General features: G+C 50.7%; 1 protein-coding gene across 3 annotated transcripts in view; it reads right to left on the reverse strand.

The window, feature by feature from the left end:
• OVOL2 (ovo like zinc finger 2) overlaps positions 1-26,818 on the reverse strand; it is a 28,987-nt gene extending 2,169 nt beyond the window's left edge. The window contains exons 1-4 of one of the 3 annotated variants that reach the window (XM_067013428.1): positions 25,257-25,353; positions 24,830-24,979; positions 23,942-24,162; positions 12,428-12,620 (exon numbers count right to left, since the gene is read on the reverse strand). In XM_067013428.1, coding sequence (XP_066869529.1) covers positions 12,428-12,620; positions 23,942-24,162; positions 24,830-24,929 — 514 coding nt within the window. In that variant the 5' untranslated portion in view covers positions 24,930-24,979; positions 25,257-25,353. Of the gene's footprint in view, positions 1-12,427; positions 12,621-23,941; positions 24,163-24,829; positions 25,029-25,256; positions 25,354-26,389 lie in introns of those variants that run through there. The other 2 variants (XM_059039128.2, XM_067013429.1) reach the window with 2 other exon arrangements.
• Between the last annotated feature and the right edge of the window lie 382 nt (positions 26,819-27,200).

A 27,200-nucleotide genomic window follows, 5' to 3' on the forward strand; every position in this document is an offset into this window, starting at 1 on the left:
ACCATATGAGCAGGGAGCTCAGCCAATCAAACCACAGTCATGCCCATGCCCACCGTGGGCACCCAACAGGGTGAGATGAGAACTTAGGTAAGGAGACCTCAGTAGGTGTATCTCAGGCTCTAAAGTGGGGGGGATTCAAGGAAGCATACAGTGTCCCATGAGCATGGAAGCCCAGAGAGGGTGAATGTTGAGCTCGGAGTCCCTGGAGCAGAGTGGGCTGCCAGCTCTCAGAGCATCTCAGAGCCCAGAGGCCAGGAGGACCATTGCCCGCAGGAATCCCCAAAGCTTTAGGCTCAAAATGTAAGAGTATGTGAAAACATCAATCAAGATAAATATTTTCAAAATCAAAATATGTACAAAAAAATCCATGATGAACAAGTTATCAAAAATTTAAGTAAGGACAGGATCTGCCACGGCTGCATGGAGTCACGTTGGAGCTGGAGACGAAAGAGAAAATGTGCATCCCCATGTAGATGTTTTTGTTTTTTTAATGATTATTTTTTTTCCCCAAGAATGTTCGAGTTGCCGAAAAAAATAGTGAAAAATTGAAAAACAGGTGTATTAAAATTCACATTCTAAAATGATTAAATAGGGCTTCCCTGGTGGCGCAGTGGTTGAGAGTCCGCCTGCCGATGCAGGGGACACGGGTTCGCGCCCCGGTCTGGGAAGATCCCACATGCCGCGGAGCAGCTGGGCCCGTGAGCCATGGCCGCTGAGCCTGCGCTCCGCAACGGGAGAGGCCACAGCAGTGAGAGGCCCGCGTACCGCAAAAATAAATAAATAAATAAATAAAATGCTTAAATAGTTTATTTATGCAATAATGGGTTTTATCATGATTTTACTATCCTGGCTTTAACGGAAGCAAACTATTATCAAAAGATATTTTCAAAATCTACTTTTCTCGCTTAACAATATTCCTGGGGTACCATATCACACTGATCAGAATGGCCATCATTTAAAAGTCTACAAACAATAAATGCCAGAGAGGGTGTGGAGAAAACAGAAACCTCCTACATTGTTGGTGGGAATGTAAATTGGTGCAGCCACTGTGGAGAACAGTATGGAGGTTCCTCAGGAAACTAAAAATAGAATTACCATGTGATCCAGCAATCCGATTCCTGGGCATATATCCAGACAAAACTATAATTTAAAAAGATACATGTACCCCTATGTTCACAGTAGCATTATTCACAATAGCCAAGACATGGAAGTAGCCTAAATGTCCATCAACAGATGAATGGGTAAAGAAGATGTGGTGCATATATATAATGGAATATCACTCAGGCATAAAAAAGAATGAAATGATGCCATTTGCAGCAACATGGATGGACATAGAGATTATCATAGTAAGGGAAGTAAGCCAGACAGAAACAAATATCATATGCTATCACTTATATGTGGAATCTATAATATGACACAAATGAACCTATCCATGAAACAGAAACAGAATCACAGACATAGAGAACAGACTTGTGGTTGCCAAGGGGGAGGGGATTGGGGGAGGGATGGAGTGAGTGGGAGGTTGGGGTCAGCAGATGTAAGCTATTATATATAAGATGGATAAACAACAAGGTCCTACTGTATGGCACAGAGAACTATATTCAATATCCTAAGATAAACCATAATGGAAAAGAATATCCAAAAAAAAGAATGTATATATATATATATATATATATATATATATATACACACATATAACTGAATCACTTTGCTGTACAACAGAAATTAACACAACATTGTAAATCAACTATATACTTCAATAAATAAATATTCCTGGAGATTTTCCCATATTGGTGCTTACGGCTTGGTTTCATTCCTTTTTAAGAGCACCGTGGCGTTTTGTTGTACAGCTGCACCCAAATCCCATCTTTTAAAAACTGTAGAGACTGAGGAAGCCCTGCTCCAGCCCACACCCTCCCATCACATGATGCTGCCTTGTACGACCTGGTACTAAGGTGTACTCCACCTAACATCACATCACCTAGGAGCTTGTTGGAAGTGCAGAGCCTCGGGCCCCACCCCAGACGTCCTGATCCAAGCGAAAGCAGTGGTTCTCAAATTTGAGCCCGAAACAGAACCACCTAGAGGGCTTGTCAAAACACAGATTCTGGGCCCCCCTGCTGGCGGATCTTGTTCTGGGGTGCGGATGAGAATCTGCATCTCTCACAGGTTCCCAGGTGCTGCTGAGGCTGCTTATGCTGGAGTCACAGGTCTGAAGCAACGCGTCGTGAAGCCTTAGGACAGCACTTGGGGTGTCGGAGGCAGCCAGGCCCCCCTAAGTCCTCTCTTCAAGGTTAAACGTCCCCAGTTCCTCACTGGTGGCGTGTGGAGGGGGGCCGGGAGAGCTATGTCTGTTCGTGAAGTTTTTTAAGTACACAGATGACAAAGGAAGTCAAAATGGAAAAAAATACTCCCCCCACCCTCGTTCAACCACCTGAACAAATCGAGTTGCTTCCACTTTTCTTCCTGTCCACATCCAGAAGCTCCCATCCTTTCCTCCAACATTCATGTGAAAAGAATTGTGTTAGCTCACTGCCGTGCTGAGGTGTTCCTCCAGCCCACCCAAGCAGAAAGCAGGCCCGTATCATATTCCACATGTTTCAGAAAAGCTGCTAAAAGAAACTCCTTTATAATCTCAGCACTTGGCACATAATAGGTGCTCAGTAAATCATTTTTATTTTTTATTTTATTATTTTGTTTTTGGCCACACCGTGTGGCTTGTGGGATCTTAGTTCTCTGACCAGGGATCGAACCTAGGTACTCAGCAGTGGAAGCGTGGAGCCTTAACCACTGGACCAGCAGAGAATTCCTAATAGGTGCTCAGTAAATAATTTTTGAATGAATGAATGAATCCTACTGGCCCAGGAAAAAGAGAGGTCACATCTTGGGGTTAGTTTTCTACAAACGTAGGGGCCGTGAGGCCTCTCCAAAGAAATAGACCACGTAGGTTGCATGTCTGGGCCACAAGGGGCTTTGTGTTAACCAGGCCTCTGCGCCCACATGGCAGCTGGTTCCCACCACCTCTGGCTGATCAAGCAGGAACCTAACTTCAGACTCGAAGCTCATCAAGACAGAAATTTACCCAGAGGCCAGCTGCTCCTTTCAAGGGTGACTGGAAACAGCCCTCGACTATTTTAAAACATCCAAACTCAACCAGTGGGGAAACCAGCACACTGACACCAGGCTTTAACCTGGATTCTGGAAGTGGACGCTTCCAATCCTACTCCTGGGGGTCCCCACTCCCAACGGTGACCTGAGAAGGTGATGCAGATGGGGCTGCATGGCTTTGCCTGAGCCCTGCCCCTTGCAGAGGGCATCGGGCCAGGGCCAAGGACACTCGCACGGTCACGTCTCCTTCCTCTCTTCATTCCGCAGCTCAGCCGAATCCTACGGGCACAGCACCCAGCAGAGCCTGGATAGCCAGGGCTAGAGGATTTCAGAGCCCTGCGTCCTGCAGATGATGGCTAGGATGAGGATGACTGCGGGGGTGGAGCGGGGTAGACAGGAGGTCCCCACACCTCTAGTTATGGCAGTTAATTCTGACTTTCGCAAACCTGCCCTCCCCACCCCGCTCCGCAAACACCACATTCATCCCTCACTCACTGGTACAGGCAGACATGGTCACCCAGCAGCTGCCTCTTGGTGACTCTTTCTGGGCTGGGGAACAAGTCCCTCCCTCCTGGAGTCCTCCTCTCCCCCAAACTCGGGGGGGGGGGCAGGGGATGAAAGGGGCCAGGGAGGAGCCCCAGATGAGGGGGTCAGATACCAAGGCCTCCCTGACATTGGGCCTCTCCTGTCCTGGACGTGGGCACTCTCGAGCAAAGGCCGATCTTGTCCGTGCCTGGAGTGGGATCCCGGAACCATCCCCGCACCAGGCATCATTAACCTACTGACACCTACACAGTAACAGAGTCCAAGGCCACTGGAAACCCAGGCACCACCCATCGGCCACGCATTAACTGAGTCCACACCTCAGTTTCCTCACCTGTAAAATAGGGATAATAATTGATAGCCCTTGTAAAGCTGCTCTGAGGATTAACCAAGATCTCACAAAGGATGCAGCACACACTGAATATTCAACAGGATGCAGCTTCAACAGCTTACAATCCAGGTCAACAGAACGCAGATACGCTCTATTCAGAAGCTGACTGGCTGGTGGGTATGTGAATATTTAGTATCTGTCTTTAAACTGTATCTATATGTACACCTTTTTGTTCATTACCTTTTTTACAATAAATAAGGATAATTTTTTCCTGTAATAAATCATAATGGAAGAGTATAGAAAAGAATATATATACACATATGTATGACTGAATCACTCTGCTGTATGCCAGAAACTAACACAACATTGTAAATCAACTATACTTCAATTTTAAAAAATAAATAATTTTTTAAAGGCTAATTTTTTAAAATGTCGTTCCTAGGCAGCTGGTGGAGAGAGGAGGGGACAGACTTCCTTCCCCGTCCACCCTCCAGACTATTGTGCTGTGGGTCTGTATCACCTCGAGCAGAAAATACTGTGTGTTGGGTTATCACAAAGGGTCTCTTCTTTTCAAATATTCTATTCCTACTACCAAATCAAGCTTCATATCATTCATCCCCAATGAAAAGTCTTTGTCATTGGCGCTCTCTGCTTGCTGTAGCTAAGCTTCCTTTATTGAACTTTATCCAAACAGGGACTTCAGCAAGAGCTCTCTGCAGGCCTCCTTGTGGGAGTGGACATTTAGGGCAAACTCTTCAGGAGGCAATGTGACTACCCCATAAACATCATAATGGGTCTACCCTTTGGCCCACTTCAGGGAAATTATCTACATAAAGACTCATGCAAGTAGGCAAAGAAATCTGTGGTAGTGCTGTCTAAAATTAAAAGCGAGACAGAGAGAGGAAGGAAGGACGGAAGGAAGGAAAGGAGGGAGGGAGGGAGGAAAGAAAACACCAACCTTGAAAATGTAAATAAGTGTCATCATTTGGGGCAAGAGAAAAAATGACAGTGCCTCCATATTTGAAATTACATCATAATCTCATATTATGAAACGCTCTGACAACTATTCAAAAGAGTGAGGTATGTCTACCTGTGCAGATGGGAAACAATCTCCAGGAGAGATAGTGCACAAAAAAAGCAATGTGTGTTAAAAACTTCTGGGGAAAAAAAAATTAAATGGTGGCTTGCTTTCGGGAGTGGAACTAGGGCTTGGCGTGGAGAGGAGGCTTCTTTTTTTCTTTCTTTCATTTTTCCCTTTCAATATTATTTTTTGCAGCTAAAAAGGCAGTCAAAATAAAAGAGGGGAGAGTTTGGTGAGTGAAGGAGGCCACCCTACAAGGCAGCATTCAGCTCCCTCCGGGTGGAGGTAACTCTATTCTTTTCTCCCACCCGCCCCGCTACAAACTTCTCCCAGCCTGCATTTTTCTCAGTCCAATCAACCCTTCCCCGTAGGCTCCAAACAGACACCATTGTTTCCTCTTCTTCAATCAAGATGGGATTTGTTTGCCTTCTCCTCCTTCTCAATGTGGCCCAGATGTAAGATAAGGCCCGAGGGCCCCAACAAGGGGGGCAGGGCAGACCCTGCGCTCCGGCCAGAGCCCCCTCCCCACTGCCCGGACCTCAGATCTGAATTCCTCAGCCTCCCTCCGTGGAACTCAGAAGCTTCCGCAGGAATGGCAGGTGCACCTCGAACCAACTCCTTTACTCTAGTCAGGGTCGTAAAGTTATCACCAACCCGGGTTATGCCCCCCTGGAGCCCTCATAAACCGAGGGGTGGACCCCGCACATGTGTGTGCCCTTTTTGACTGGTTACAGCAGCGCAGGCTTTCTCCTCTGTAGTCTGTATATTGACTGAAGTCTTTTACAAAATAAGTAATCACTTTACATACGAGAAAAATAAAATGCATTCAGTGCAAGCTGTACTTGTCTGACGAGCCTGGCACACCTGGTCACAGTGGCGAACAACGCCCAGACCACACCTGACACCTCAGTAAACGTTCAACACGCCCCCAGGAGCCACTGGCGCTGGGGTCCCTGGGCAGCGAGGGGGGAGACACTCAGTGCTGAGTTTGGCACCTGCTGGTTGTTTGACTCTAAATGACAGATTTCCCCCACCCACACCCTGCCCCCAGCAAACTCTCTCCTTCCCTGGATGGCCAGCTGGCTCAACCTAAAACACCTGCACAAATCCAGAAGAATATTCTGTAAAACCAGGCCCATGACATTTTTCACGGGCTATGAACTGAATATACAATCCTGTGTTGAAAGCTCATCCCCCCCCATCTCTATTTTGTCCTGAGGTGGGTCAACAGCCATAGCTTCACACATTGGCCTCAGTGACCCCGTCAACTCCACTTAAATAGAGCAATTCCCTCTATTATGTGTGCAGTGGACCCTCTTGGTCCCCCATCAGGACCCCCTTTTCTAGGCCAGTACTTCACTCCCCAGCTGTCACCTATGTTGGCAGCTAACAGTTCCTGGATGTCCCCTTCTCCAAGGAACAGGCACTGGGCAAGCGACCTGCCCACCCAGGGGAAAGGCAGCCTCTGACTCATGTGGGCACAGAAATGTCCCCCACTTGCATGGGGACAGGACAGGCCTGTAGCGCCAGTCATACCCCAGAGCCCTGGTGGGATCAAGCTGGGGCCACATCCCTGCTACACTGTCCTGCTCTCCCCTCCCTCACAGGTTTCTCCCAAGAGCTCTCCCTCAATAAATCGGTTTATAAGAATCGCCATCTCAGAATCTGCTTCTAGGGAACTCAACCTAAGTCAATTTGGATTGAAAACAGCCACTCGTTTGCAGACGTATTTTCACAAAATGTTAACCGAGTTTCTTCTGTTCCAGTTTCTCTCTTCCAATCTGGACTCAGATGTCATTTGGCTGATCCCCCTCCCCCATCTCTCTCCCTCTCTCTCTCTCTCTCTCTCTCTCTCTCTCTCTCTCTCTCTCTCACACACACACACACACACACACACACACACACACACACACACACACACACACACACACACACACACACACACACCTCTGATCTACTCTTTCCTTGGTGAAGTCATATCCAAAAAAGAAGTCTTAATCTTTTCTTTCATCTGCTTGGATATTAAGGTAAGACATTTCCAGGCTCCGGTTTCCCTGGACCTTTTCCAAGAAGTTTCCTCGTGTTCTGAGTCTTTCCTTAGAGGCCCGCTCTCTCAGGAGGAGATGTGGGGGAGGGGATTAACCCCGATCCCACTGTCTTTGCCCACCTCATCAACACTGTCGCTGCAGTTCTCAAAAGAAGGGTCCTGGGATCCCAGGTAAGTCTTCAAATTAGTCATGGTCTGGCCCAACCGGACTGGGAGCAACCATAACCTTTACTCATCTGCCTACTGTAGTTGTGAGAACACTGTCCACATCTTTGCTTCTGGTCCAAACACAACATTTACTTGTAATTGTCAAGAGCCAAAATCCAACATTCACGTCTCCATCAAAGGCAAAACCAAATTCCCAGAATTCTGGTGAGATCTTTTGGAGCCAGTGAGGTGGTACACATGAACTACAGAAAGGTCTGAGGAGCCCAGGTTTTTGCTCTTTTTACTGATTATCCCTTTTGCACAGAGCTCAGAGCTTGCAGGGCAGGCCTCTTGCACCAGGAGGCCACGCCTGTCCCTCCAGCTCCCACAGAGGGGCATATCCCCAGAGCTGGGGCCCCTTTTTTCAGTTTCCACCAGCTACTTTGTCAGCAAGGCCTTGACTCCTCTTCCTGGTCATTATTACCTGGAGGCACATCTCCATCAGAAAATAAACCAGGGAATTCATCCCCCCCTCCCCTTCCTCCCTTGTCCACATGTCCGTTCTGTACATCTGCATCTCTATTCCTGCCCTGCAAATAGGTTCATCTGTACCATTTTTCCAGATTCCACATATCTGCATTAAGATACGATATTTGCTTCTCTCTTTCTGGCTCACTTCACTCTGTATGACAGAAGCTAGGTCCATCCACATCTCTACAGTTGGGAGATTAGAATTGACTTATATACACTACCAACACATAAAATAGATAGCTAGGGGGAACCTGCTATAACGCACAGGGAGCTCAGCTTGGTGCTCTGTGTCGACCTAGATGGGTGGGATTGGGGGGTGTGTGGAAGGGAGGTCCAAGAGGGAGGGGATATAGGTATACACAGAGCTGATTCACCTCATTGTACAGCAGAAACTAACACAACATCGTAAAGCAACTATACTCCAAAAAAACCACAAAAAAACAAAAACGAAACAGGGAATTCCCTGACTGTCCAATGGTTAGGGCTCCGCGCTTCCACCGCAGGGGGCACGGGTTCGATCCCTGGTCGGGGAACTAAGATCCTGCGTGCCTTGAGGCACAGCCAATTAAATAAATAAAATGAACCAGAGGGAAAACAGGTTCAAGACATTTCCATAATGCTATTTGTTGGTCACTTTAAGAGTCAAAATTATAATAAAAAAAATTTAAATCATTAACTGTAGATTCAATGACCTTAGAGCTATCCAACAGATTAAAATGCTAGCCATTTTTTAATTTTAAAATGTCCAGTAGCCTTATTAAAATAAGAAGAAACAGGTGAAATTATTTTAAGGATACCTTTTGTTCAACCCAATATATCCAAAATATTACCACTTCAACATGAAATCAACATTAAAAACGGATATATATTACGTTCTTATTTTGCATTAAGCCTTTGAAATCTAGTGTCTGTTTACACGTAACCACACATCTCAATCGGACCCAGAGCTCCCCGTGCTCAGAGAGGCTGAGGGGTTCCAGTACTAAACGCCTCCTGAGTGCCAGCCTCGCCCCTCGTGGGATAAAGTGCATGATGCCCTTTGGGGAAGCATCAGGTGGAAGGCGTTATTATTCAGCAGCCTGGCGATTTTCAGCCCCTCCTTTAGGAGTCACTAGAAGTCTCATCTTTGAGGAGCAGGAGATGAAGGAGCCCAGGGCTCTGGGGGGGTCACCCCGCCCACTCCGTGGACAGAGGACATGCTGGCACCACTGAACACATGCTCAGGCTCCTCAGCAACCCACTATAAAGCCCAGGCTGGAGGGTGCAGTTTGTGCCAGGCCCGAGTTCCTCTCTATCTCGCCTCTTGCAGAGCAAGCTGGCTTCTAGAAACTGAACCGGGGCGGCTGGTAAGGCCCAGCCTCGGGAAGGACACTGAGTGAGCACAGTACTGAGGGGCGGGGACGGAGAAGGGGCCTGTGGAAAGCGGGGGACCTGGACTCAGGAAGACCAGCCGTCCCCAGCTCCTCACCTGTGAACTGCGGGTAACAAGGGCTCGGGGCTTCTCGAGGCTGTTGGACACAACAGGATAAAGCCGAGGGCCTGGCCTGAAGAAAAGCCACCATTCTGAGCTCGCTACCACCTGAGGAAGCTGTGCGGGCTTCCGCAGGCTCTCCCATCTCTGCCAACGCCCCCCCGCGCCCCCCGGCCGCTAAGCCTTGTTCTCCCTGGCAGACACTGCTACCCCCCCCCCCCCCACCGAACCCCTCAGTCTCCCACCAGGCCGGCTCGGACAGTCCCAGGAGGCTAGTGGCTTCCTGCTGCTCCTGCCCGATGATACTCCCCGGAAACGTGAGGTTTGCAAGGGGCTTCAGGGAGGAACTGCCTAGGAGCAGAGGGTCCCAGGATGGACCCCCAAACAAGGAAGGATGGGAGTTGATGGATAAATACCCCACTTCCTACCCCTGGAGCAATTCTGGGGTGCACTGTGTGCATTCAGAGGAACCCCAGGGGGCTTGAGCCCCAGTTGCTCCCAGTGGTAACCCACTCAGTAAGTAAGTAGCTCTCACTGAGTCTCCTTCCCTCTGTCTTCTCTCCTCACCCCTTCACTGTGCCCCTGGGACCATCTCCCAAATAAACGGCTTCACCCAAATCTTCGTGTCAGGGTCTATTTCTGGGGGAACCCAAACTAAGACATTTCCCATCTGCAATGCCTTTCCCTCCCCGTCCAACTGTGAAAATCTTGGTCACTCTTCAAGGCTCAGCCAAAAGGACACCTCCTCTGAGAAGCCTCCCTGGTGCCCCTGCCAGCAACAATGCACCTTCCAGGCCTCCCCACCAGCATTCTCCACTTTTTCTTCTGTCTGGCACACCTGCTGGTTTCCTTGGGTTATAGGGGTTTGCGTTCGTTTTCCCTATGTTGGCTGAGCTCTCCAACAAGCACAGAGGTGAGTCTTCGAGCCTGTCACACCGCAGGGCCACAGGAAAACTCTGCCAACTATTTCAACATTTACCACCATTAGCTCATACTTACTAAGTACTTACAATTTGTGAAGCATTTTATATGCCATTATTACCCTGAAACCTCGCAGCCATCACTTAGGTGATAGGTAATAAAACCATGCCCATTTTAGAGATGGACACACTAAGGCAAAAATTATTTTCGACAAGGTTGCAGAATCAGCTAGCTCAGATCCAGAGTTCTTAACCACTGTGTGACCAACTCAGTGCAAACTCTTACAAACTCTTCCCTGAGAGCAGTCAGTCCCTAATATTTCTACTAATGGAGAATTAACTCAGTCACAGATGAGGCAGCTCCATGTTTACTCCAACTGAAGGTACCAACAGCCCACAATGCTCCCCAAGCCCCCTTCACTCTGTGGGGGAGTGACCACAGAGCCCACCAGGTGAGGAGTTGCAGAAGAGATAGGCCATGCCCTCAAGGACATCCTCAGAGAGAGAGGAAAAGCTGAGAAACTCTCCAGGACAACCAACGACAAATGACGGCGTGAGTGGTCCCCAATTTCCTCCTGCTCCTTGGATCACTTGCCTATAAGCCCAGCTTTGCGGCCACTTGATGGGTCCATTGATAACCAGGGGTCCCCCCGTCATCCACAGGACCCCCACCCTTCACAGGACCCTCTACTACCCACAGGACTCTTCACCCTCTATAGGACCCTCCCTAATCACACAGGACCACCATTATCCTAAGCATCAGGGCCATCAATCTCCCTAAGCATTCTCCCTGCCCCAACCCAGCTGTCAGCCTGGCCACACAGAGGTCAAACTTTTACTGAAGTCAGGCTACTGGTGCCTCTTGGAGGGAAGGTGACAGTGACCAGAGGGGGCAGTGTCTTATGGGGGTTGGAAATACTCCAGCCAGTTATATGCTTGTGTTCGCTTTGTAAAAAGTCCTACATTCTCAAACTATGCACTTATGATTCATGTGCTTTTCTGGATGTATGTTACATTTAAATGAAAATTTCACTTTAGCAAAGTTTTTTTTAAAGGAAAAAGAAAAACCTTTTAGTATGCCAGTCCACTCTCTAGGGTGGAGGACACCCTTCTGAGGCTAGGGAGGAAGCTCATGGCCAGTACTCTTAGAACAAGAAAGTGTGATAAGGGTTTAAAGGAAATCTGAATACAGAGGATCTCTGAGAAGGGCCCTGTGTGGCGGCTGGGGACCTGAGAGGCCCCCTGGGAGAGAGGAGTGGACATTCTCCCACCCCACCCCCAAAATGCTGAGGGAAACCCTAAACCCTGGAAGGGCTTGACAGGATCAGCGGGACTATAGTTAGTAAATTCTATGAGGTTATAGGGAGAGTGCGTGGCACCAGGGCAAGACTGAATGGTTAGGATGGGATGGATTTAGATGAGATGAAATGGGTGGGGTGAAAAGATGGAGTGGGATGGGGTGAGAGGGGCTGGGACAGGATGGGGATTTGAACATGGGACCCAGACTGTGAGGGGCTTTACATGGAGTCCGTCAAGACCGGGAGTTTGGATTCTGTCCTGCCCAGAGCTGGAGAAGGTTTTTTTAGCAAGGAAATGGCATCTTAGAATTCTCCTCCAGGGATCGCTCTGGCACAGGTGTGGCCCCCTCAAGGAGCAGCCTGGAGGCCAGGTGTCTCCTAGACAAAACTACCCAGGCTACGAACAGCCAGAGGGGGCGGGAGGGCGGCCAACGGGCACCCCACAGCTGTCTGTGGAAGCGAGCTGGTGAGGACCCAGACCCGCGCTGAGCAAAGCTCAGGGTGGGGGTGACACTTGCCCACCCGCCCCCGCAGGAGGCTCGGGCAGCGCTAAGTCAGCTGTGTGTTCTCTTTCTGAGCTCTCAGGAGGAAGCAACGTGATGCTATTTTGAGACAGACTCACTTCCCGAGAAAGGAGCACAAAATACCAGCAGAGGGACCACGGGGACCACGTTCCAGCCCTCAGCCTGGCCCGAGGGCTGCACCGAGTGGGCATTACAGCTCCCAGGACACTTCCGGCCAGTGATGCGCCGCCCATCTCACCGGGGCGGGAACAGGCTGACAGCGGCGCGTGGGCCCCGGGGGACACCAATGGCAGGTGGCAGAGCCGGGCGGCCCAGCCCCAAACACCCCGCCCCGCTATTCTTCCGGAAACATAGCTCTGCCCCAGGCTCCCGACTGGGTTCCTTGCGGGGAAAGACCAGGGGCTCTTGGCTGCGCCCCTCCCTCACCTGTGTGCGTGCGCACGTGCCTCTTGAGGTCGAAGGTGTCGTTGAAGCCCTTGCCGCAGAAGCTGCAGAGGTGCCTCTTCACCTGGCTGTGGCACTTGAGGTGCCGGTTGAGCATGCGCTGCAGGCGGAAGGCCTTGCCGCACAGGTCGCAGGTGTGAATCGTTGCATCACTGCCGCAGGTGCCTGTGGTGAACTGGGACAGAGAGAGGGGTGAGGAGCCGCGCGGGGCGGCGCGCCCACCGCCCGGTACATCTAGGCTGGACCTGACTCGGGCTCCCGCCCTCCCCCCCCAAAAAAACTCCCAGCAGGTTTTGGCTTTGGGGAAGGTGGAACAAGGCAGCTCCCCGCACACCCATGCTCCCCCTCGTCCTCGGGACAGACCTCTGATTACCAGCTGGCCACCCCGCCCCTAGCTACGCGCCTACATTTCCCAGCCTCACAGCAGGTCCTGCGGGTGGGACCACCTGGCTGGTGAGATACACTCTCTAAGGGGAAGGATGGTGCCCTCTCCCCTGATTTAGTCCTTCCTGCTTGGGAGAGCTCCAACAGCCACCTCGGACCCAAGGCAGAAGCCAGTGCTGAGGATGGAAGAGCAGGAAGGAAACAGGAGTCTAGGTCTGATAACATCACAGAGCCCTCAAAGACAGCCTCAGTCAATTCCTTCCTCCCAGCCAGCATCCACCAAGAGACTGTCTCCTCTCCCCCTGGATCTGGGCAGGGCCTGTGTCAGTTCCAGATCTTAAGAAACGGTGCAGCTTTTCTGCATCCTCCCTCTTGGAAGCCAGCAGCCATGAGGAAGCCTGAGCCCACCATGCTGTGGGGAAGCCCAAGCAGCCATGCAGAGGAGCAATGAGGTGCCAGGTATGAATAAAGACTCACTGGACCTTCCAGCCCAGCCAGGGCTGCCACCAGCTGAGTGAACAAACCCGGCCCAGAGGAAAACTGCCTAGCCCAGCCGTGCCCCAGTTCCTGACCCAGAATCATGAACAAATAAGACGGTCATCTTGGGAAGTGACTTGGTCAGGATCCCACAGCTTCGTTATCAGAAAAACTATAACCAAATCCCAGGTTCTGGACTGCCTGGTTCATTCTCTCAACCGTGTTTGCTGCCTCAAAGGAAGAAAACAGAATCTCTAACTGTGTGATGAAAAACACCAGATCTCATATATTCATTAAAGGTTTCCTAGTTATCAGATCCTTTAGAAGATGGATCCAACCGTTCTGCCAAAATTCTATTCATAAAAGGACCTAAAAAACTTAATTTTCAGACAAACATTATTAGCAAAGAAGAATTGGTCTTTTCCTGGCTTAACACCTTCCTTGTCTCAAACACCCTTCTTTCATCCACCGGGGTACTGCCCTCTGCCAAGCCTCAGCTCACCTGTTCCCTCCCTGATGAGCTTCTCCAGCCACTGCAGCCCCTGCCCAAACCGGTCCCTGTACCCCTAAGACCAGTGCCTCTCAAACCTCAGTGCACACACGAATCCTCTGGGGTCTTGTTAAAATGCGGGTTCTCTCTTGCACTGTTGGTGGGAATGTAAATTGATATAGCCACTATGGAGAACAGTATGCAGGTTCCTTAAAAAACTAGAAATAGAACTACCATACCACCCAGCAATCCCACTACTGGGCATATACCCTGAGAAAACCATAATTCAAAAAGACACATGCACCCCCAATGTTCACTGCAGCACTGTTTACAATAGCCAGGTCATGGAAGCAACCTAAATGCCCATCGACAAACAAATGGATAAAGAAGATGTGGTACATATATGCAATGGAATATTACTCAGCCATAAAAAGGAACGAAACTGGGTCATTTGTAGAGACATGAATGGATCTAGAGACTGTCATACAGAGTGAAGTAAGTCAGAAAGAGAAAAACAAACATCGTATATTAACACATATATGTGGAACCTAGAAAAATGGTACAGATGAACCGGTGTGCAGGGCAGAAATAGAGACACAAGGGCTTCCCTGGTGGCGCAGTGGTTGAGAATCCACCTGCCGATGCAGGGGACACGGCTTCGTGCCCCGGTCCAGGAAGATCCCACATGCCGCAGAGCGGCTGGGCCCGTGAGCCATGGCCGTTGAGCCTGTGCGTCCGGAGACTGCGCTCCGCAATGGGAGAGGCCACGGCAGTGAGAGGCCCGCGTAACACAAAAAAAAAAAAAAAAAAAAAGAAAAAAAAAAAAGAAATAGAGACACAGATGTAGAGGACAAATGTCTGGACACCAAGGGGAGAAAGTGGCAGGGGTGGGGGTGGGGGTGTGATGAATTGGATGATTGGGATTGACATGTATACACTGATGTGTATAAAATGGATGACTAATAAGGACCTGCTGTATAAAAATAAATAAAATAAAATTCAAAAATAAATAAATAAATAAAATTCAAAAGAAAAAAAGTGCAGGTTCTGATTCAGGAGGTCTGGTGGAGTCTGGATGCTGCATTTCTAGACAGCTCCCAGGAGATGCCACCGTGCAGTCCGTGGACCACATGTGAGATGTGAGGGACTGGCCCTCACACAGTTCAGGACTTTATTCCAACTCATTCCAGAGGCTTCCATCAGGCACGAACGTTTCCTCAACTAAATGCCTCATGGAAGCCAGCAAGCATTTATTTGTGCAGGCTCCTGGCCCCCATGCCCCAAGCGCAGATGAGGGCCGTGCACGGTCAGAAAGTGTTGGTGGGCAAGGGCTCACAGGTGGCAGCAGACGAAGACCCCAGAACAGGGCTTTCCAGTCAGCCCCCTCCACCAATTCATTCTCACTGCTCCATCTTAGTCTCAGCCGACACTGATGTGTGCCTGATCCGAGACAGGGCCTGTGCTCAGAGCACCAGGATGGCTTGTCCCCAAGAAGCTGCCAGTCTAGTCAGAGAGCAGACCGGGCAACAGGCCACTGCCATCTGGGAAGCCCCAGGTGCAAGGGGCGGCTGGGAGGGGAGCCTAGCCCAGACAGTGGGCGCACGGGAAAGTGTACCCAGAGAGGTGAGCTCCTCAGCCACGCCACGATGGATGAAGAAGAAGATGGGGGAAGGGCAAGGAATATCCCAGAGAGGGTGCTGGGAAAAGGGGGACTGTGTGTGGTCCAGCCTAACCAGCCTGAGCCCTGGAGAGTAGCTGATGAACAGAGCTGAGGGCGCAGAGAAGGGCAGGGTCCCCCTGAGGGCTCTACCTCCGGGGCCCCAATGACTGTCAGAGGGCAGGGGGAGGGTGGGCACATTGGAAGATACAGGAGGACAACCGCAGGGCTTGCGTCTGATGACCCTCCTGCCTCATACCCCACCTCTGCCCCCCAAAGGGGAGGGGCCTGGCAGGGCCTGAGGGAGACCCAGCTGTGCCCAAGGCTTTCCTGTCACAGGACAGGTCACGGTCTCCTCCTAATCCGCAGTCCCCATTCTAGTCACTGCCTCCCTTGAAGGGATGTGAAAAGACTAAATATGGCCCAGGTCTTGGCAAACAAAATACCGTGAGCTTCTGAAGGCCAAGTCTACACAGGATAAAGGTCATCTGAGAGGTAGTGCGGCTAATAAAATAGAACAGAGGCACATGAACCTGGTAATTCTGATGAAAAACGTGAAGAAAGCTAGAACTGTCTTCTGAGAGCCTTGCACCATGTGCCCGAGGACTCGCCAACTATGGTTCCAACCTGAACCCTTGTTTACTTTAATCCTTTTGGTAAACTCCTGTTTTTAAAATGCTCTGCATGTAACATGAATACCTCCTATTACAGTCCAGGATGGAAATCTCAAATCACTGGCATTATTTGGTTTGAAAAGAATAAAAATGTTGAGGGCAGAGGGGATGGAGATCAGTGACCATTTAAGGGAGTTCAGGGCCAGTGGATCATCTGACTGAGAGAGATACAGAAAGCTTTTTAACACCAGGGAGAAAAAGGGAATGAGGAGAGGGGACTGGAGAGGCAGGGCACCCCATTCTCTGGGGAACTTCCCTCTGGTTTTCTCAGAGCAAAAATAAAAGATCTCCAATTGCCTCAGCAAAGGCAGTGGTCCCATTTCTCCACTTTTCACAACATGGAAAACTGAGTCAACACAAAATGCTCATGTAGAGAATTCCCATAAGGTGCACCCTCCAGCCCATGTAGGGTTGTTTGCCAGCTATAAATGTATTTCTGACCAATCCAGACTCCAGACATTTATGAATTATATCCAGAATGTCTGAAGAGAGCCTTTTCAAAAGAAGATGGAGGGTTAATTAAACAGCAAAAAGATCATGGCTGATGAAGCCAGCTTCTGCCAGACTTGTTCACTTTTCAGAGGAAGGAAAAATTCCTTTGTTAGAAAGGTGAGAGTCCTTATTATTCAGCCATAAAAAAGAATGAAATCATGCCATTTGCAGCAACATGGATGGACCCATAAATGATCATACTAACTGAAGTAAGTCAGATAGGGAAAGACAAATACTATATATATCACTTATATGTGGAATCTAAAAAATAATACAAATGAACTTATTTACAAAACAGAAACAGACTCACAGACAAAGAGAACAAACATAGCTACCAAAGGGGAAAGAATGGGGGGAGGGTTAAATTAGGAGTATGGGATTAATAGATACCACTATATATAACATAAACAACAAAGATTTACTGTATAGCACAGGGAATTATATTCAACACCTTGTAGTAACCTATCACGGAAAAGAATTGGAAAATATATATACACATATATACATAATATGTATACAGACATATGTATAACTGAATCACTTTGCTGTACACCTGAAACTAACACAATACTGTAAATCAATATACATCATTTTTTTTAAAAAAAGGAGAAATTCCTAAGAATTCCTCAGAAAAATATTTGGAGGATAAATTCCTAAACATGAAATTTATCCCACAGAGTGTACTTCACATGTGCCTTGAAATTTGGTCTGTGATAGCAAAAAGCTGGAAACTACCTATATGCCCATCAATAGGGACTTGTTAAAAAAAGATGGTGGCTTCCCTGGTGGCGCAGTGGTTGCGAGTCCGCCTGCCGATGCAGGGGACATGGGTTCGTGCCCCGGTCCGGGAAGATCCCACGTGCCGCGGAGCGGCTGGGCCCGTGAGCCGTGGCCGCTGGGCCTACGCGTCCGGAGCCTGTGCCCCGCAACGGGAGAGGCCACAACAGTGAGAGGCCCGCGTACCACCAAAAAAAAAAAAAAAAAAAAAAAAAAGATGGTATAACTATATAATAAAGTAGCTAGAAAAGGACAAGAGTACGGACTGCCAGTCACATGAGTGAGCCCTCCTGGATGTTCAGCCCAGTCCAGTCCCCAGGAGACTCCAACCCCACTGTCATCTGACTGCATCCACAAGAGAAACCCCAGGCAAGACCCACCCAGCCGAGCCCAGTCATTCCGCAGAACTAGAAGACATCATAATAAAGTATTATAAGCTGCTAAATTGGGGGTTGTTTGTGAAGCAGCAATAGAACACTGGAACGGTGATAGACGCACCACATTCTCTCTAGAACACCAGAGCTGCCACATTTCTCAGTGTTCTCTCCCAGGATGGGCAGCATGATACAGAAGACACCCCTGATTCCTGAAATGATGCCCCATGTGCCGGAGGACTTGGCAGTCTCTCCTCGGGTCACCTGTCTGCTCACTGGGCCATCTTTGTTATGTTTACACAGGCATACACCTACCACTCTGCTTCCTAAAAGTCCAAAATAGGGTTAACCAACTACCTTGTTACTCTACTCTGCAAGGTGTAGACCAAAACTAGTTACATCTTTGTCACCTGGTCACAAAATGAGTGGGATGGAGAGACAAGAAATGCTGAGGATCAAATTAAAACCTAAACCTGGATGGCTGTGTGATGTCATTTAATATCCCTGGGCCACACTTCCCCACATGTAAGAATAATAAAATGGGATTAGATGAGCCCTTTTCCTAAGTTCAAATCCTGCTCTACCACCTACAGTCTGGGAAGTAGGCAAGTTACTCAACCTCTCTAAGCCGTAATTTCATCACCCATAAAATGGGGACAATAATGATACTTGCCTCTTGGGACTGTTAAGGAATTAAATAAGAAAAGCTACTTTAAAAAGACTGGTTGCTAGGGACTTCCCTGGCAGTCCAGTGGTAAGGACTCCACGCTTCCACTGCAGGGGGCATGGGTCCGATCCCTGGTTAGGGAACTAAGATTCTTGCATGCTGTGAGGTACAGCCAAAAAAGAAAAAAAAAAAAAGACTGGTTGCTGCAGTAATTGCTAACTCCTAGAGTTAGACAAGCTCCAGAGTCCTGTGATCCTAAATAAAAGTTAATTGGTCAAAACCCATTGCTTCTCCATTTGTCTTTTGAGTTTTTCTCTCACTGATGGAAGAAAAAGGGAACTAACCTTCAGTGTGGGTCACCAGCCCCTAGTCCTTCATCTGCGACTCTGAAATCCAAATAGCTCTAAAAACCAACATTCGCTCCTATCTCCCTTGGCAACAAAAGTGGAAGTTACCCATTTGGTGTCAATATCCGTGTTTTGATATGGAAAGTAATAATGTGTTCAATTACAGTATACTGCTCCAGACGCTGTTCTCTTCAGAAAAAGCTTAATAGTCTCACCCTTAATCCAAAATTAACTCTCCAAAAGGCTTATTACTGAAGTGAGGAAGCTACCACGAGGATGGGAGGTGACATCAGTCTGGAGATTAACTAACTAACTGGAGATTAATTCAGGGCAAGAAAGATGAAAAGAGATAGCAGTTCCCCAACCCTGAAGCTTGGCGCTTTCTTATTTGCTGTCCTGTTTTCTGCAGGATCTCGGCTTTCATTTTAAAAAACACACAAAGTTCCCCTCTAGTTCTTCTAAAAACAGGCCTGTGCAGCAGAAACAAACCCATCATTGTATCAGAGCTGCTGAAGACTTCAGGAGCATCCAGGGAGGTAGGGACCTGGGCTGGCCCTCTGACCAACTTCAAAAGCTGGCTAAGGTCACTTACTTGTCAACTTCTAAAGGAAAAAAAAAAAAATCCTTTATTTTCTGTGGATGCTTCCACCAGACAAGTTCCTTAAATTAATGGTCCTATTTCCTGTGGGAGGCTATCATGAGTGCAGGCTACCTTCCGGTGGCCGCGCAGACGAGATTTCCAGTGACGCTTCTTCTGCCTGAGCGCTCAAAACATGCTAAGCGCATTTCCCCAGTTTCTTTAGGATAAAAATTCCCCTCCTGCTCCTAGGTACCACTTCCTTAAGCTTCACAACTCCACTACGTGGCAGAATGCAAAACCTTCCCAAATGCAGAGATGCTGAAGGGAACATATCCTAATCATCCAGAAGAAACAGATTCAAATCGCTGAAACCCGCCTGTGGCCACAGGACTTGTAGGTGCCCACACCGAGATTTTGATGGGGCTTGTTGTCTGCAAAACGTGCGCCTGCTCTTCCCCAGGACAGGCCCATGGGTCTGGGCATGACGTGTGGGAGAGGCAGGGATGAGCCCTGTGGTTTTGTCTTATGTCATGGTGAGAAACTGCTTCAATTCCTTCATGTCAGGCTGTCAATGCTAATGGCTAAGGCATCAAAGGTGCCTTCCACCATGCAGTAAAACAACGTTAAAGAATAAGGAGCCTTGGGTTGGGCTTTGCCACTAGTACCTGTGAGGAACTCAACAAAACCTCTCTGGCTTTACCTTTCTCCCCAAAAATGAGGAGATTGGACCACATAAGGGTTCCTGAAGTAGATCCTGTGGGTGGACACGTTCAGCCTCTATTCCTGCTCCTCTGGTGGGCCTTCCTGTACAGCAGAGGCTACAAAGCTAGACACTACATTTCCCAGAATCCCTAGCATCTGTGGTCTTTAGATGTGACTTAGGTACCACCAGTTACATGCACCATCAGGAGATCTGACTTCGGGCCTGAGTTAATTGAGCCAAGGTAGGTATGTGACAATTGTTTCACACCCTGCATTAGCAGAAGCATCGTGATGCACGACAGCAGCCATAGAGGCCGCAGCTGCAGTTCCCTAGGTAGCCCAGTTCTGTAGTGTGGCTCTGGGAGTCACTCCTGGGAGCTCAGCCTGGTCTCTCTTTAGCCCATTTGGTACCCTATAATTAACCACTGTCTGCTTAAGTGAGCTACAGTGGACTTTGTTTCTGCAACAAATCCATTCAGACCCTTCCAACCACAAAAACCGACTTCACCTATATTCCAGTTAAAAGCTGGTTGCAGTTAACATTTAACATTGTTCTCCTATTCCTCCTTTTTCCCCCTTTAAATTAATTTAAGCTTTTTCAAGCATCCATTCCAAGCATTTTTCCCTTTTTGTCTTGTTTCCTATTGTCCCCCAGATGCTACTGACTCCTTCCCTGCCTGTATTCCTCTTCTATGTTGACTTACGTCCTCCTATGAGTCAGGCATTACTGCACCAGGTGCTGAAAATACAAGCTCAGCAGGAATGCTCCCTGCCTTTGGTGGGTCTAGAGTTAAGAAGAAAAGTCTGGTCAGCCAAGGAGATGGTCAGTGAGTTACAAGACTGGTGGGGGGAATTGGGGCATCCAATTCTGTCTTGGGAGACTGAAGTCAACAGGAAGGGAGTTAGGGATGGGGCTTATGTTCCCTTCCAAATATCAAAGGGGTGGGTTTTTAAAAAAATACTTAAATCCAGCCAATCCAGTTGGTAAATCCCTTGTCCCTGCTGTAGGCAACAAAGTATTGGACATTAACAAAACTTGCTACGAGTCACTGTCGGCTAACTCCCCACTGGGCAGTTTACACACAACACAAAATTGCTCAGCGTGTTGCCTCCATTGTCTCATGTAATCTGCCCAATGCTTTGGAGAGGCCGATTCTCTTATTTCTCTATTTTACAGATCAGAGAACTGAGGCTCAGAACAGATAACGTATCCCCAACCACAGCTGGTGAGATGGACCCAAACGAGGTTTTCCTTCTCAAAAACCTTCCAGAGCCCCTCCTCTGCCCCCACGGGAGCACCCACACTTCTCGGCTTGGCCCCTTTACCATCGCAGCAGCCTGTCCTGGCTATATGTCCAGCTCCTCACCTTGACTCTCCCTGACCCCAGGCCCATTTCCCATCCTCCCTCCAGCTCTGAGTCCTGTCCTTACTCAAGCTTTGGGCTCAGCCCATACTACCCTAAAGCGTGCCTCTCCCCCTTCTCCCACAGCCCTCAAATCCACACTAAGAAACCTTCCTCTGCTCAGAATGTACTGCATCTTTGCTTGTGCTTCTAGTTGAGCATTCACTTTCCTGTAATACGGTTAATAATTAATTTAGTATTTGTGTCTCTCCACCAACCCAAATAATTCTAGTTAGAGTTATTGGACACCTACCATGTTTCACGCTTGACTCATTTATCCTCACAACTCTATGAGGTTTCATTACTCGTTTCATTACTATCCCCATTTTACAGGCGAGGAAACTGAGGCCCAGAGGGCCTAAACCAGAGCCTACAGCCCTAACCGTTACTGTCAGAAGATTCTGGAACACGAGGGTGGCAGCATCTTTATCTCCTGGCTGCCTTGTGCACAGCAGGCACTATATACTGTTGGATGGGATGTAGCTTCTCTCTGCCCTTCTCTGGTCCTAAGAACCAACTGTCCAGTAAGTATCTTCAAGTCACTGAAAAAAATGCATCATGCTTGAGTGGCTTCCCCCTCTTATTGTTAGGAAACTAATTCTTAGACAGTTCAGCATACTTTGCTTAGAACTCTACAGTTACACAACGTGCTAAATTACGGACAATTGGACCAGTCATTTGAAAATGGCCAATACCACAGCTGATAATTCTGTAGGCTTGGAGCATCCTAACCCCAGGTGGTCTTGTGGAAGCAGAGAGGGAGAGGGAACCTGAACTTCGTCCTCAGTAAACAAACAAAAACTCCTCTGGAAACCTTGTTAAGGGTTGAGGAGCAAACTCTATGCCCTACCCCCCACCCCTGGGGTCAGCACCAAAACAAGGATCCTGGGAATAAGATTGGTTTATTCATTCCCTTAATCCAGGGCCCCAGTGGAGCTGTTTGCCTGGGGTGGCAGAGATCTCCTAAAATGGTGGTTAAGGGACTGGATATTTTTCCTGTGCCACCTTGTCTCCAGGGCAATCTGGGCAGTTGGGGGACAGAGGAGTAAAGTAGCTATAGACCACCGGAAAACAATGTTGCAAATTGTCCTTCCAGCCGGGTGATAAATATGCAAGTGGAATACTTTGTAGAATTTCCTGGAGGCCAGAGCTACAGGCCTCAGGCAAATTGCCCCTCCCAGTTAACCCCATCTGGCCCAGAAAAGCCTCCCATCAGCTGACTTTGAACCTCGGCGGCGCACTTAGCACTAAGCAGGATGCCCACACCCAGTCCGCAGCATCCTTTAAAGGTGTCTTTCTTAAGGATTCCAAGCTCAAGCCTCTAGCCTCAATTCATAACCAAATGCACTCCAGCCCACCACGGAGCCAAGACCCTGGAGCCAGGAATATGCACAGGGGAGGGAAGACCTCTCCCAGGAAAAGTAACGGAGGAGGCTTTCGCAATCCACAGCGAACCCTAGGGCTTCCGCCCTATCCCGCTGCCTGGGCAGGGGGGCTTCGGGACCACCCTGGAGCGCCCCAAAATTAACACCTACACCAAGGGCCTGGAGCCCGAAAAGGCTCACACTAAGGCCCATCTGGCTAGCAACTGGGGTCATGTGATTCCTAAAACACCACTCCCAGGCTCCTGCCGTCCGTGAGTCAGTGGAATGGGACGGCTTAATCTTAGAGGTAGCGGATACCTTTGAGCAGGCAATCATGGCAGTTCCACACAGGAAAGCGCAGATGGGCTTCTGATAAGCTGTGGCCTACAATTCCAGGAGGCTGGGTGGGGGTGGGGGCTGAAGCGCGAAAATAGAGGGAAACAAACATTCCAACCCACTGGGGGCGGGGCATTGGGCCAATTTGCAGTTGAATCCGTTTATCCGTGAACATAATTCAAGAAGATTTGACAAACACAAGTTTAAAGTGCCCGGCACAGACCTCGTGTCTAACGGGCAATTCATAATTGGCCCTGGGAATAGTTGTGATTGTGAAAAACCCACTGTGTGCCAAGCTGCCACCACTGCCTCCAGAACTCGAGGAAGGGGGAGAAACTAAGAATTCACAAAGCTGTAGGAACTGCACCTCAGAGGAGGAGAGCCTGGGGCCTGAGGTCCCTTCTTTCCCACCCCGGGAACTCCGACGGCCAGGGTGTTCTTCAGGCCCTGCGCACAGAATGGGCTGCTGGGGGAAGGAAGCTGTGCCTGAACCTTTAGGCAGCTCCGGAGACCACGAGGTCGGCCTGTGCCCGCGCGGGAAGCCAGTCTCCGGGGCGCAGCAGCGCGGGCGGCCGGCTACCTGGCAGGCAGGAGGACGCGGGGAAGCGCCCTGGCCGCGACCCAGGGGCAGGTGCAGGAGCTGCGCTGCGGGCGCGCTGGGTGCACGGGTGCCGGGGCGCGCGGGCGGGCGCGACAGGGAGAGGCGCCGGCCCCGGGAGCCCGACGCCAGGGCGTGGTGCAGGTGGCGGCGAGGGCAGAGTCGACATCGTACCTTGATTTTCGACCTGGCGACCGGGCGCTGCTTCGCCGCCAGGTGTCCACCGGGGACCTCGCCATCGCCGGGCTCGGGGGTTTCGCGCTCGGGGGCGCGCGGAGACGAGCTGCTTTCCGGGCCTCCGGGCTCCCCCGCGCTGTTGCTGCCGCCGCCGCTGCTGCTGCCGCCGTCGCTGCGGCAGTCCTCGGGGGGGTCGTGGAGCAGACGGCCCAGGCCCACTGCGGGGGAGGGCCGCACCCCGACACACAGACACGCGGCGTCAGGCCCGGGCGCCCGCGGCAGTTTGACCTGCGGGCGGTGCCGCCGCCGCCGCCCCGCCCCGCCCCGAACCTGGGCACCTCTCCAAGTGGGCAACGCCGCGGGGGTGGGCGAGAGAGCCCCGGCCTCGGCCTCCCGAGCGAGCGAGCTCGGGGTTCTGGGAGCCGCTCCTCAGTCCCAGTTCCAGCGCCCACGAAGAAGAGAGGGCCCAGCGCGGCGCGCCAAATTTCCTCTCCCTGGGATGGGGGCGGGGGGCCTGACCTCGACCCACCTAGCCCCGGAGAGGTTGACCCATCCCTGTGCAACCCCACGAGGACGTGGGGCTGAGGGTTGCCCCTACTGGCCCCTAGCCCCCCTCCCGGGCCACCCCGGCCCGCGCTGCAGCCAACGGTCCCGCCGCCGGGCAATTAGAGGCGCCCACTAGGGGGAAGGGGGCGCAGGGCGTCCCAGGTTCCCAGTCTCTCACTCTTGGTCCTCCCGCGCCTCAGTGACTTCCTCCTCCCCCTGAAAGAGGGACATGGGGGAGGGGGAGAGTCCAGCCCCGGCCGTTGAGCAGAGGGGACCCGGCCACCCTTGCCCGCACCCCAGGAACCCGGCGCCCAGGCCCGGCCCCGGCGCGACGCTCACCTGGGATGTAGGTGTCTGCCCTCTCCTCGTCCGGGAGCTCATCCCAGCTGCGGACCGAGACCCCCGGGCTCCTCCTCTTCACCAGGAAGACTTTGGGCATCGTGGGGCCCCCTCCCCGGACTGCGGCCCCCTCGTCCCGGCTGCTCCCCTCTAGGGGCGGCGACGGCTCGGTCCCCGGTTCCCTGCGGCCAGAGCCCACCTTCCCGCCCGGCCGGCCCTCTCCCTCCGCCCCCCGCCGCGGCGCGGCCCGGCCTCTCCCCCGCACGCCCGGCGACTCCCAGCCTCCCGGCTCGGCGACACCTATGCCTTAAATCGCGGGTGAGACCACGCCGAGGAAAAAGTTTCATAAGGTGGAATAGAAAAGGCACCAGGAAACTTGGGAGTGAGCATGCGCCCTGCAACATAACGGTGTCAACAAGCTCGCTACCTGTCCGACCGGTTCCGGCGGCCGGGGCTGCCTGTTCCAGCCCTTCCTTCGGCACGAATGTTTGCAAAAGAATTTAACGTCTCAGTCTTCCCCCCTCCCCTTCTTAAAAAGGGAAGAACGTTTTTCTCTCAGCCCCCTGCCCCATTCCCCATCACAGGCACCGCTGGGCGAACTCTTTGGGGAAAGCACAAGTCCGCTCCCCGGGCGTCCCCCCTAGAGCTGGAGCCCCCGCGAGTCGCCCCCTCCCCCGCCCCCCCCCCCACCCCGCCCCAGTGGATTCGCCTCCGACAAGCAAGCCAGAAAATGGCTCAGTTCCTCTGGACTTTGTGGATCATTCCCGGGGTTTGTTGAAATCTCGGTGTGCGGAAGGGGGAGGCCGCGAGAGACTCCCCAAGATTCTGATCTGGTAAAGAGGGAACTTGGGAGCTTCAGCTCCCCCTCGTAGACAACAGTCCCCCAAAATAAAAACAGTAAAATTAAATGTTAAAATTCATTCATCTTTAGAACGTTATTTTGTGCCATACAATCTAAGAAAAACAAGTCCGCTTGTTCCACCCCAAGAGTCCCCTTACCCCAAATAAACACGATGGAAAAAAAGCCAGGGGGGGCTGGCTATGCAAACACAGCTTTGAAACAGATTTCTTATCCTGGCCCACTCCCATTATTGCCTCCCCTAACCGTTTGCTCCCAAAATTCTGAGGCTGGGAAATACTTTCCAAGAAGCCAGTGAAGATGGGCTACATCCCCTCACTGCCCCTACTGGGGAGGTGGCTGGAGAGCTTGGTATTTATTTTGGGTTTGGGGTTTTTTGCTTGTTTGTTTGTTTGTTTTAATCTACCTTTATACCTGAAGGGCCGGGGATGGGGGAGAGGGTAGAGAAGGAAGGGGAGTTGGTAAAAGAAAGATGCCAAGTTTCTAAGAGCAGCTGTACCCGCGTTGGGGGATTTGGGGGGCGCGCTGCAGGTCCTACGGCCTCTGCTCGGTGTGCCCAGGGACGCATAGCACCGCCTCCACGGCCGTGGCGGCCACCCCCTTCCCGGGGTGATCAGACATGTGCCAGCTCCGGGGGCTGCGCGGACGCGGCCGGCCAGGGGTGCCCTGGCGCCAGCAGCTCGCCCATCCGCCCGACTCACCTGTCTGTAACCTGACCCGTTGCGCGCCCAGCCCACAGGGCGGGAGAATCAACACAGCGGTTTTCCCCGTCCTCTTCCGCCCTGGAATGGCCCTTGGGGACACAGCAGCCTGGTAACGGATTTCTTGGCTCGGCTGGAATACTCTCCCCGCGCTCGGAGACGGGGAGCAGCTCGGCCCAGACTGCTCAGGGTGCAGACGCGCCCCGCCTCCGGAGCTGCCCTCAAGGGGTCACCCTCTCTGGGCTCTTCCCTGTCTGGACTCCAGATTTTCTCTGAGAACGACAAAGAAGGAAAAAGACTTTGAGCCGGGTGAACCCGCCAGGGGAGGAGGAGGAAGACATTTCCATAGCGGCACAAGGAGACCAGGCTTCTTTCTCGTCCACGAGGCTGATGGCGCAGCTTCTGGGAGAGACTGCGAATGTATTTTTATCCGCCAACAAACTGGAGCCTTGCTAGAAAGAGAGAGCTTGGCTGAATGAAAGTAAAAATAGAGTAAAACTGTGAAATCACGTATGTCCCATCTGATAAAAAGCTTTAAAACTTCACTTCCATTCAAAATTCCTTATTTTACAAAAAAGACCCCATTAACAGAGCTTTTTCTTCTTCTTCTTCACCTTTCACTGGATTTCAGATCACCGAGTGCCTGAGACACTTTGTCCATTATTTGAAAATATTATAGAATGATAGGATCTAAGAATAGAAACCTCAAAATGCAACGCACCCTTCAGGGGATTGGAGGTGAAAATAACAGGTATAATTACACTTTTAGTCAACCAATTGTTGGATGCATGCCTATTCTGATATTTGCTGG

Source organism: Kogia breviceps, chromosome 14, assembly GCF_026419965.1.
Source record: "Kogia breviceps isolate mKogBre1 chromosome 14, mKogBre1 haplotype 1, whole genome shotgun sequence".
NCBI lineage: Eukaryota > Metazoa > Chordata > Mammalia > Artiodactyla > Physeteridae > Kogia > Kogia breviceps.